This window comes from Lycorma delicatula, chromosome 8 (assembly GCF_047948215.1).
Source record: "Lycorma delicatula isolate Av1 chromosome 8, ASM4794821v1, whole genome shotgun sequence".
In the NCBI taxonomy this organism is placed as follows: Eukaryota; Metazoa; Arthropoda; class Insecta; order Hemiptera; family Fulgoridae; genus Lycorma; species Lycorma delicatula.
In genome coordinates, this window is record NC_134462.1 from 90050209 (window position 1) to 90062844 (window position 12636).

Genomic DNA, 12636 nt, shown 5'->3' on the forward strand with positions numbered 1-12636 from the left:
TGTTTTTGATAACTATATTGAGTACTACTCTCTGTTACATAAATTTATACAAAATATTAAGCAAATCCTATATATCAAGTATTAGTATTAGTATAAAGCAAAAAAAAAACAACAATGAAATATTTTTTTGTGAAAGTCAAAACTGTACTCCCCTTTTTTATTTATGATTTTATTACTACAGACTACACTTATTATTTATAAATTTGAGATTAAATTTTGTTTATTTCTAGAATGACTCAAATTCAAGTGTTTTAAATGATTTTTTTACTTAATGGTTTTTCATGTAATACAATTATATATTTAGTATAATTATCTAATACCGAGTACTGCTCTCTAGTGTATAGCTGCAACAAAATATGAAGCAAATCATTAACATCAAGTATGATAGTGAAAAAAAAACAATGAATTATACATCATGATTTTATTCATACAATGAAAATATAACCCAAGTTTTTTATTCACACCTTTGGCTGACAAGGTCAGTCTTTTTAAACTCATGGGTTAGTTGGTTTTCAAGTGGACCAACAACCACTGAAGGATTAGAGATTGGGGCTGACATACATTCCCACTGATACTGGTGATTTAATGGACCACTCCAGCAGAGGAGGCACTGGAGCTAGGACTGTATACAACTGGGTTCACTCTGATAGCCAGAGGCCATCATTTGAGATACACTACATAGACCCATCCATCCATCAGCATGATAATTTCCACCTTGAGTTATGTTTATTTTAAGGTGTTACAACAACACCAAGTGTTAAAGTTTAAGATATTGTTGTGTTGCTGTGTAAGGGTATTTTTTTTTTTTTGTCTTCAGTCATTTGACTGGTTTTATGCAGCTCTCCAAGATTCTCTATCTAGTGCTAGTCGTTTCCCATTTCGGAATACCCCCTACACCCTACATCCCTAACAATTTGTTTTACATTTTCCAAACATTGCCTGTCTGCACAATTTTTTCCTTCTACCTGTCCCTCCAATATTAAAGCGATTATTCCAGGATGCCTTAATATGTAGCCTATAAGTCTGTCTCTTCTTTTAACTATATTTTTCCAAATACTTCTTTCTTCATCTATTTGCCGCAATACCTCTTCATTTGTCACTTTATCCACCCGTCTGATTTTTAACATTCTCCTATAGCGCCACATTTCAAAAGCTTCTAATCTTTTCTTCTCAGATAGTCCGATTGTCCAAATTTCACTTCTATATACAGCGACACTCCAAACATACACTTTCAAAAATCTTTTCCTGACATTTAAATTAATTTTTGATGTAAACAAATTACATGTCTCTCCTTTTACATGTTTAATTGCTTCATCAATCTCTTCGTATACACACTCTACCTCATCATCATCATGGGCGCTTGTAGGCATATAGACGTTAACAATCATTGTCGGTTTAGGTTTTGATTTTATCGTTATTACAATGATTCTATAGCTATGCATCTTGAAATACTCCACTCTCCTTCCTATCTTCTTGTTCATCACGAAACCTACTCCTGCCAGCCCATTATTTGATGCTGAGTTAATTACTCTAAAATCCCCTGTCCAAAAGTCGCCTTCCTCTTCCCACCGAACCTCACTAATTCCTACTATATCCTCATTTATCCTATCCATTTCCCTTTTTAAATTTTCTAGCCAACCTTTTTTAAGCTTCTAACATTCCACGCTCTGACTCGTAGAATGTTATTTTTTAATTTTCTGGTGACCCCGTCATTAGTAGTCCCCACCCGGAGATCCGAACGGGGGACTAGTTTACCTCCGGAATATTTTACCAAGGAAGGCGCCTCCATTAATGCTATGTGAAAATGCAGACAGCCACATTTTCTTGGAAAAAAATCAGCTGTAATTTTCCATTGCTTTCAGCTGCGCAGTACTCAGAGGACTGAGTGATGTTGATATGGCCGTTTAAGTCATTGTGACTCACGCCCCTAACAACTACTGAAAGAGCTGCCGCCCTCTTTCAGGAATCATTCCTTAGTCTGGCTCTCAACAGATACCTCTGTATCCCTGAGCACTCAAGCCCCCTCACCAACGGCAAGGTCTCATGATTCATAGAGGAGGTGTAAGGGTATATGTAGCAATTTGTGTAGTGTATGTGTATGGTGTCCAAGGTTCTGCAATTCTCTATGTAGTGGTAAGAAAAGCTGTATAATTGCAATGGGGTCAGCTAATAAAAATGAAATAATACAATTAAAATCTATACATAAAATAATAAAAATTCTTAAAAATATAAAATTACCATTTAATGTATTTGATATAAATATATATATATATATATATTAGAATCATTGAGTCTCATTACAGTGAAATAGTAAATATATAAATCAGTACTAAATGTATTTACAAAATTTACTTATAAATACTGTGAAACACACTTCAAAAATAAAAATCTATAATTATACATACAATATATAATAATTTTTTTTTTTTGTTTTCTAAGCATCAAAGACAGTCAAAATAGTATATCAAAAACTTGCAACATAGCAGCTTCAGAATCCTCAAATGCATTATCAGCCAAATTAAAGTAATTATTACATGTTTCTTGCTGTAATGATAGGTCCAGAATTTGTTGCAGCTATTCTAAAGAACAGAAGTCAAAACATTAACATCAAATAATAAGTTTATAATTTTCTGTCAACTTGTTAAAATCATTATCAAATTTCTTCTGGTTGCTAATCAGTTTATTTCATAATTTATAAACCTTCTTCCACTGTGCCTGTATGTTCTGTAACAACATAGAACTGGCTATTTCTGCTTTAATTTTAACTTTATATATAATTTATTTTGGTTGATTATGCAATTGATGGCTCCAAAAGCAATACAGTTTCTTACTGTAATGTTTTGACATACTGTCCAGGTAGTAATTTGGAATTTAAAAAAAAAATGATAAAGATTATTTTAATTATGTACTTATGACTATAAATTGGCATATTTATAGTTTAAAATGTTGCCATATACTTTCTAAGAACAGTAGATTATCTTGTCCAAATTGAAATTTGATTTCTTTGTCAAAATGTTCATTCTGATTATTTGATAATTTTAATAAAGTTCCACTATTATTTTCAAAATTTACTTTCCACACAGAAGAGAAAAAATTATCAATCACAGATTGTAATATTCTTAAAGATGTTTCAGATGTAATACCAGCTAAAAGGTAAATAGGTTTATCAAAAGCTCTTCCCAGAGCATTTAAAGCATCTAAAAGCATCGCAATAATTAATGCACCTTTTGTTTCATCCTGAATATATGTTTCTAAATCTTGTAATATAATAACTTTTGGAAGCTTGCCTTGTCTAGATTGTACATACTGTAAACCGCATGTATATTCTAATAACTGATCAGGATTTTCAAAATACCTAAAACAAAAACACAATTAATTAATGATGCAATAAATTCAGATGAATATAAATAGCAAACAATTATGAACTTCTATGTACTGAAATTCTTTAGTACAAATTAAAGCTTGATGAAAGCTATTATTAAAAACTCATTTTCTTAAGACATGATAAAATAAATTTTGTCATAAAATTCTGTGTTCTTTCTTAAAGATGTTTTCGATAGAATTATAGCTAGAAGATAATCAAGTACATCAAATGAGAACATTTGAAACTTACAAAAATTAACCCAAGGTTAGGTACAGTTTGGAAACTTAGAATGTTATTGACATTTTATATCTTATAGTTGTTCTCATATAAATTCCCTCAAAGTGGATAAAAAACATACAATCTGAAATACATTAAAATATGGCATGTAAATTTTCCAGGAATTGTAAAATAAATACATTTAGCTAAGTACTAAATCAAAAACTTACTTTAAAGTTAATCTGCTGAATGCTTCTACTGTAGGTTTAGTACCACCATGAATTGTGAAAGGGATATTTTCAACCTTAGTTTTAGATATAAAGTGCACATGAAATCCATTGCTCAGAAATGATTTAGCACACTAAAATAAAAAAAAGGATTTACTAATTAATGATTATTAAAGATAAACTTACCTAACACATGCATGCACATATTCGTCTAATTTAACACATTTAAAATATATATGTCTTAAGTCAATATTGTTGCAGGATAAAATTTTTGTGCCAGTAATATAACCATGGAAAAAAGCAGAGCATGAAATCATATCACAATACATCATTATTCAGTCGAAAAAATTCAAGTGTGGCCTTTGACCAAGAACATAGTTTTAATTTTGAGATTCTACAGATTTACTTGCCACTCTGTATGTAGTCAAGTACTAAATGATGTTAAAAATCAATAATACAAATAGTTTGTAGCAATAAAATAGTTTGAAGGGTGCTAAACCCCTCATCCACAAGCAATGCCATTCATTTAAGAAATTTTGATTTATTCCTTACAAATTTGGCAACATCCATCTAATTTTCAACCATCAATGCTCAGTCATCTGAGTAATTATCAAAGACATGCGAAAATTAGTCTCAAGTTAGTAAATATGTTTCTGACTAAGTAATCACTACAACAACAAATAAATATGTTCATTTATTCTTTGTTTTTAATATGAACTTTTTTTTTTTTTTGTTCATAAGATGTTTATCTTACAAGTGCACAAAAATGTGTACTTCCCTATTGCTGTAAATTTCATAATTTTCTAATTTTGCTATACTCTGAAGAGGGAGGCCACCAACCTCAAAAAGAAATTAAACTAATAATATCTGCATATTACTTGATAAATGATTGGACAAAACTTATGTGAACTTCATAGTTTTAATACAAAAAAAAAAGTTTTCTTACTGTTCAGGATAATTCTAACCAAACATTACAATATTAGAATAACAAAAAAATGAATAATTATGCATAAACTTCTGAATAATATTAAAAACCATCTTTGTTAAATCTTATCTGCATGTTAAAAAAAGTTAATAAGTAATTTGGTTATCATAAACTTTTACTGTCTATGCACTAAACTTATATGCAGTTACAAATTCTTGATATAGATCTACTAAGAGAATACATCAAGCTTAATTACCAAATCAAAGAAAATATACTTTTAACTGATAACAACATATTAATTAGATGTGTATTATGGTTAAAACCTTAAATGATCTCATTATTACCAATAACCATAATAATATAAAAATCTTGATTTTGAAGCCTGAAATGAAATTTATATCTTGAATCAATTAAAGATCTCAGAATTTAATTAAAACTATTTTTATTGTAAAATAAAAACTTTTAAGAAACAATGGAAACTTAAGTTGGGAACTTGAAATTGACATACAGACAACACCCAATTGAAGGACATGCCTTTTTTGGGCCATATTAGTGCCTTGAATTTGGTTACACTTAAGACAGCCAGTGTAATTCTACTCTTAACAACAAATGAAAGTTAATATAGAAAATAGCTCTTTGTATAAACTTACTGCTGCAATATTTTATTATAAATAAGCTGTTATTATTTTTTTTTGCGTTTTAAATTCCGAAACACTATTCTGAACAGTTAAACGAAAATTAACTACACGACTTACCTACTACATTACCAATATAATTTTGAAAAAATTTTACACAAACCTCAAAAAGAAATGAAGCTAATAATGTCTGCTTATCACTTAATAAAAGATTAGACGAAACTAAGGTGAACTTCATAGTTTTAATAAAAAAAAATACTCGTTTTCTTACAGGTTAGGATAATTCTAACCTAATATTACAATAAAAAATTACAAATAATTACAGCATAAAAGATGGATTACGTTATAATCCATCTTTTTTAAATTTTGTCTAGATGTAAATAGTAAAAGTTAATAATTTTTATTAGCAAGAAAAGGAACAACAAAAGATCTGATTGCGGGAATTCGTAGCGTGAAATTCGCATTACAAATACAAACTGGTTCTTTTAATCTTCATATACTAGTGTTGACAGCAAAAGATAAAATTGAAGTTTTTCTAGTTCATCAATCATTAAAGCAAAAAATTATTGAAAATTCAATATTCAAATTTTTTACAGGTCACTAAAAAGAAATAAAATTAAAACAATTAACCAAATTCTTTGATTCTAAACAGCAGTAATAAGCCACTTTTAATACTTGTATAATCTGAACTAAAAATGAAATAGTTTTTAAATCTGCCAAAAAAACAGTAAAAAATAAAAATATTTCAATTCTTTAAATTTCAAATTTTAATTATCTTCTTTAAAAAAAAAAAATTGGACTAACATTCAGCTGATATTATAAATAATCTTAGAATTAGCTAGTAAGTTTTAATAGGTTATGTCTACGCAGGCCAACCAAATGCAACCCACCGGGTTGATCTAGTGGTTAACGCGTCTTCCCAAATCAGCTGATTTGGAAGTCGAAAGTTACAGCGTTCAAGTCCTAGTAAAGCCAGATATTTTTACATGGATTTGAATACTAGATCGTGGATACCGGTGTTCTTTGGTGGTTGGGTTTCAATTAACCACACATCTCAGGAATGGTCGAACTGAGAATGTACTAGACTAACACTTCATTTACACTCATACATATCCTCCTCATTCATCCTCTGAAGAATTATCTAAACGGTAGTTACCGGAGGCTAAACAGGAAAAAGAAGAAGAAGGCCTACCAAATGCAATACGCATTGGTATAAGTGAACGGGAATTCCATTCAAAAAATTTGTTGTGAACACTACATGACTTCCTTGTGCGCCTATTAAATTACATATACACTTCTTTCTTTTTTTTTAATGAAGAGTACATATAATTTTATTTCATTAATAACTTCTGATATTTTGTCGTTTCGTTTTTATTGTTACTGAAATATTATTTATTGTAAATTTTTACAATCAGAGATTAATAATTATTAATAAATCAATATATTTAAATTTAAAAAAAAAGAGTTAAAAACAAAAGAAGGAGATGAAGTAAGTCGGATTCGAACCGATGTGCCTTTCCCTTATAAGTTCCAAATATTTCTGTAATTAAAATTTTATTTGGCTATAAGTCTGGAACCAATGAAAGTAAGTACAACTTATGATATATCGTTGAAAAGCTCTCAATGAAGGCTTATTACTGTACTTAGGAATAAGTCCAAAATCCAATTTCTCTATAGTAATAAGCTCTATGGTATAGTCGAATTTTTAGAGTGACCCAATTGAGTCAATATGTTATTTCATAGTTGAAGTTTTATTTTCGGCAATTTTTTTATAAAAAGAGGTATTTATCCTAGCTTTTATGTAGAATAAATGTCCCTTTAATGTAAAAATCGTTTTAGAAAGCACCTATGTTTATACTCGTATAAGGCTGGTTAAGCAACATTTAAGCTTCGTGAATTTTATGTAACTGAAAGCAGTAGCTGTGACCTTTTTAATAAATGTTTTGTGCACTAAAATACATTTTCTTTGAAGAATTTACCGAATGCAGATTGAATAAAAACCTCAACTTAATCCTAAACCTCTTGGTAAATGAAAAGAATTCACCTAAAGAGCTACAGGATAACGTGGTGTAAAAAATTTAAATTGAAAATGTTATCAATTAATTTTGTTTTTTTTTTTTAGAAAGCATAAAAGTGCTTGAAATAAGAATTACAGTAAAATATATTCACTTACTCCAGCGTTTCTCAACCTTTCAGTATTTGCAATCATAATTTTCATCGCGCCCCCTCTCATACAATAATAATATATGTTGACTCTAAAACTACGCTACGACCTTAATTACAAACCTTATAAATTAACGAGAATAAGTAAATTTGTACTTACAGATCTGTAATGAATGAAAAAAAGCAATTCAAGAAATGGTAACACACATACAGAAACATTAAAAAAAATTTTTTTTTGCCTATCAGTGTTATTTTAATAGCGGTCATTATAATGTCTTTTGTCAATTGAACTGAATTCTGGTTTTTACAGTTTAACTACCTGTAAATAAATCCTGACCTTACTTTAAGTTCTATTTTGTGTGTAATCATTGTTTATTATAATTGTTGTGGTGGTGGTCGTGATTACCACAACCGCCACCATATTTGTTTATTATTGTCATTTATTGTTATTACTGTTGTCATTATTATTGATTTGTCTTATTTTTTTACTTATGTTCTTAAACCTATAAATTGTAATTATATAAACATTTTCAATTTTTGATCTCTCAGTATCCAGATCAAGCCATGAACACACGACAAATACCTATTGTGATTAAATATCTACTTTATAAAACATTTACAAAGTTTGTCAAAAAATCGTATCACAGAAAAATTATAAACATAATGTTTTAAAATTACTTTTAAGAAAGAAAATGGTTCTTAGGTTAATTTCTTTCTTTTTCTATAATTATTAATGATGATGACATTTTCAAATTATGTATATTTTCTACATTTTTTGTTTGAAATATCAGAAGAGATTCATGCTGTTTCCTTTAATTATTTTAATAGCAATAGTAGAACAAGAATTTTTTATTAATATAGGAAAGATCATCTTTTTTTTTACATAATTGTTGATAATTCTGTTCTTTCATATTTTATCAATTTTATGATGGGTCAGCTAGTGGTAGAACACTTTTTTACAATTTTTTTTTAACTGCAGATATCAAATGGTGAATGGAAAGGAGTTACTGCTGGAGGATGTAGAAATCATCCTTCAACATATCCAAATAATCCTTGTTATAGATTGGTTCTTGATAATTTTGATGAGAACAATTTTCTTTTATTGGATCTTAAAGGACCAAAACAATATCAGTTGGGATTAGAAATTATTCCAAAATCACTGAATGATCCAAATAAAACGGCACCATTTGTTTCACAGTCTTCAGGACCGTACAGGTATAAAACTGAAAATTTATTCACTACTGCTGAAGTTGATAGAAATTTAATTAATGAAAAATCAATTTGTCATCGTTATGAAATTTAATTGAACTGTTTACAGAGAAGTAAAATTCAAACTTAAATGTGTTGTTTTCTGATTAATTATAAAGTATTTAGACAAGGTTGTAAACCATTTACTTTAAAATGTATTTACTTTATGCAATTAACTCTGATGAAGTTTAAATAAAGTAAATAATTATAAGTAATCATTTATTATATTATAAGCAGTTATTTATAATATAATTTTATTATATTATGTATTAAACATTTAACTTGTCTTGAATTTTCTTTTTCCTGTTTAGCCTCTGGTTGGTTTTAATAGGTTAGTAATAGTTATAAAAGAGTAAAAAATATTTTTTTTTAAAACCTGTCTTACACAAAATAATTTTTTTTTGAATAAGCATAACACTAAATTTATGCTGATGTTATTGAAAGTTTGGTTCTGGCAATTAATGTATCGTAGTCACATGCAGTTCTCAAAAGGAAAGCCAGGCGTCAAATTGCCAAACATATCTGACCTTCTCTTTCTCATTGCCCGTATCTCTCTCACCGACACATTGTCATGGATCTAGCAATTCTTTTTTCTGAAAGTTAATTGTTGGCCATTTCCCGAAATATGTTTAATTTAATTTTTTTGGAATTATTTTTTCTATGTAGGACTGTTATATATATATATATATATATATTTTATAATTATTTATAATAGGCTATAATGTATTATTTAATTTTTACATTAACAATTTACAATAGTTATTAATATTATAATAATCACTACAATATATTATTTAAATTGGGGAAAACTACTACCGTACAATAAAAATAATTATTATAAATAAATACTGTGACATTATTCATCAGAAAGTAGTTGAATTCCGTCGACTTCTTCATCTTCAAAGCCACTATCGAAACTGGAAGATGAAGCAGATGATTCCTTTTAAATTTATAATTAAATTGTCTATGTGCAAGGCAATTTCTCATTCTATGGCTTCATATAACTCCATTAACATATTGTACACTTTTCTCTAGTCTTGAGAGGTTACACTATTTATTCCTTGCAATGAAATTTCTTCTATTTCTATCATGTAAACTATTTATTATTTTTTTACATATCTTTTGATGTGACCACACATTTTCAATAGCATTGAAGTGATAATGATAGGGAGGCAATAGGATAACTTTGTTACCTGTTTCTTTGCTACTTCATAGATAGGTCTTGAAAGTTTTTCTCTGAATAATTTCCAAAAGTTATCCTTTGATCACTGAATTATCTGCATTGACCCCGCGTGAAACTAGTCAATCAACTCATGATTCCAGTTAGCATTATTTGGTAATTTATCCAATTGCACTGAGTGATTTGAAGCATTATCCATTACTATGATGCTACTCAGTTTAACTTTTTTCAAAAGCGTTTCTTTGAATCATTTTGTGAATGTTTGTTTCATTATTCATCTCCTCATGGTAGTCGTTCATTTTCTTTGATTTGAACATTAATAGCACTTCATTCACAACCCCTCAACTGTTCTGGCATGACAGACAATTAATCTGTCACCTCAACTGATAGGGACATGCATAGTGCCATCCAGAGTTTCATTGTCCATGCTTTTGGATTTGAGTGGTTAGTATTAACCCAAGTTTCATCTAACCATACAATTTCATTAAAATACTTCAATAAAATACTGCAATGAGCGATAATATCTCCTTTTTCAAATATAATTTTCCCGCTATTAATTTTTTGGTACTAGAAGCTGATATTATGCAATACTTTTAATAAAAACGAATATTATCCATAAAATAACTCAGCCTCCCAAAAAGAAACTAATAACTTCTTACTTCTTGGATTTCTTTCTTCAAGTAGTATTTGTAAATGTGTTTGTGAATGGCATCAGCTGCAAACATATATCTAAATCAGTTACTGGAGAATCTCTTGGTTGTTGTTACCCGGTGTTGATAATTTGGATGAACCTTTCTGCAAAGTTAAAGACTTCTCTTTAGTAATATTGGAAACTGTATTGCTACTAATTTTAAGAGCAACAGCACTAAGTTCTCTAACTTTTTGAAAAGAAATTAAAGGTTCATTCTTTTCTAAAATTCTTTTTGATGGCAGACTATTTCCCACATTTGGCTACAAACCATTACACCCCGACCAAAAGTCATTCCATGACAAAAAACCCCAAAACCAACAGTAACTAATGATTCATGAAAAATATTATATATGTTATACAATATACAAATATACTATGTAGAAAACGTGCAGTTTTAAATAGACTAGTATAATTTCTGGCAGTAAAAAGTACTGTTTCATATTATTGATGAAAAATGTTGTACAAACACAGGAAGAGTTAAATACAACACAGACGCTCTCTACCACAGTAGCTAGTCATCGACTACAATTGTCAGCATCATGGTAGTTCTATCTGACAACAGAATGATGTATATATGTGTTGCTATGACCAGAGCCAATAATACTCTTCTGCCATTTTATTGAGAGAGAGAGAGAGGGAGCAATACCTCAACGGCCAGAACCAAACTTTAGATAACATTAATATAATAGAAAAAATGACCAAGGCTCACTCACTGAGCAAAGTGTAGAGAAGAACTAAAAAAGAAAAACAACTGTGGTGTGATACAGTAATTTGTATGAGATTTAAAATCTACTGCCAAACTATTGAGAAAAGAACACCTCAGTGTTATATTATATAGCAATTTTATACAGTTTACATACCCAGATTCTTATCAGAAGAAAATAGATAATATAAATGAATTCGATTTGGAAGATTGAATTATTTAAAAAGTCAAGAATGACTGTATTTAAGACTGTAAGTCAAGAACTGAATGTGTATTTTAAATATCATCTCTCATTTATATTTTTATTATTATTTTTTTTTTTAATTGTAATTATTTTAAGATACTCTTTACTTATCTACATTTCTGTATTCTGATGTTTTTTGCTATTTGTTTTATTCAATTTCTGATGTCTTGTTTTTCATTACCATGTGTACAAAATACATAATCTCTGTGTATCTGTTTCTTTGTGTTTTTTTTTTTTTAATCAAAACTATAAAAATACACCAAACAGCAAGCTTAATTAATGTAAACTTAACAATTTGTATATAATCTTTTCAAATTCAGGGGTAAGTTATCATCATAAGTTATAAAATAGTATTTAAGTGAAAACAAGATGGCTCTTGTGATGTATAAAATATTGTTGTCACATAATATTAGTAATTTGTAACTATGAGTTTTTTACATGTGATGTGTTACTTAAAATAGTAATTTAAAACTTACGATTATTCCATAGATTCAAAAAATTTAGTGAGTTGTTAAGTTATATAAGTTATTAATTTCTTATTACAGTGTTATTTTGGTGTATTCGTAGGCGGATTTTATTAATTACCTACAGCACACTAAACAAAATGTAATGTGGTTTTGCAAACCATTTGCAAAATGTTTTACTAAATCAATAATACAATAACCATTGTTTATAGTGACCTCCAAGGGACCGGTGATTTCAGTTCATTATAACCAATAGTCACAATAACTAATGTTTAAGTAGCTTAGTGATATTAATACTGTAGTAATAATAATAATAATAATTAAAAATAAATGCAATAATAAATACAAATACGGTAGAGTAAAAGAAGGTAGAGAAAAAATGTAAAACTTACTTTTTCTGCAAATAGTCTGTATTTTGCTTTATTTCAAACATTTTGTGTTATAATACAGTTTTTTAAGGTTCTTTTCTAAATCAAAACAAACACTCTTTGTTTTTCTTAGCAACTTAAATAAAACCAAGAAACTGGCAAACGGTTTTCATTGCTGTTAAAAATTCTGGAAGATTTAGTAGGTTGA

General features: G+C 28.7%; 1 protein-coding gene across 2 annotated transcripts; it reads right to left on the reverse strand.

Moving 5' to 3' along the window:
• Positions 1-138: 138 nt before the first annotated feature.
• On the reverse strand, positions 139-6054 carry LOC142329155 (uncharacterized). 2 transcript variants are annotated; one of them, XM_075373504.1, is made up of 4 exons: positions 5531-6053; positions 3811-3941; positions 3225-3355; positions 139-344 (listed from the first exon to the last, which is right to left on the reverse strand). In XM_075373504.1, exons 1-4 carry the CDS (start codon positions 5603-5605, stop codon positions 334-336), a joined length of 348 nt encoding a protein of 115 aa, XP_075229619.1. In that variant the 5' UTR covers positions 5606-6053; the 3' UTR covers positions 139-333. The 2 variants fall into 2 exon arrangements, with proteins under 2 accessions (XP_075229619.1, XP_075229618.1); XM_075373503.1 differs by lacking the exon at positions 139-344 and having other exon boundaries at positions 2277-3355; positions 5531-6054.
• Between the last annotated feature and the right edge of the window lie 6582 nt (positions 6055-12636).

Bases quoted from the DNA above. Each gene is read 5' to 3' on its own strand.
- LOC142329155 (XM_075373503.1), bottom strand. From the start codon at position 5,605: ATGAAGTTCACCTTAGTTTCGTCTAATCTTTTATTAAGTGATAAGCAG. The intron at 3,942-5,530 runs GTTTGTGTAAAA...TTTTTATTTTAG, and splicing joins TAGCTTCATTTCTTTTTGAG to TGTGCTAAATCATTTCTGAG. The intron at 3,356-3,810 runs GTAAGTTTTTGA...TTTTTGTTTTAG, and splicing joins TTCAGCAGATTAACTTTAAA to GTATTTTGAAAATCCTGATC.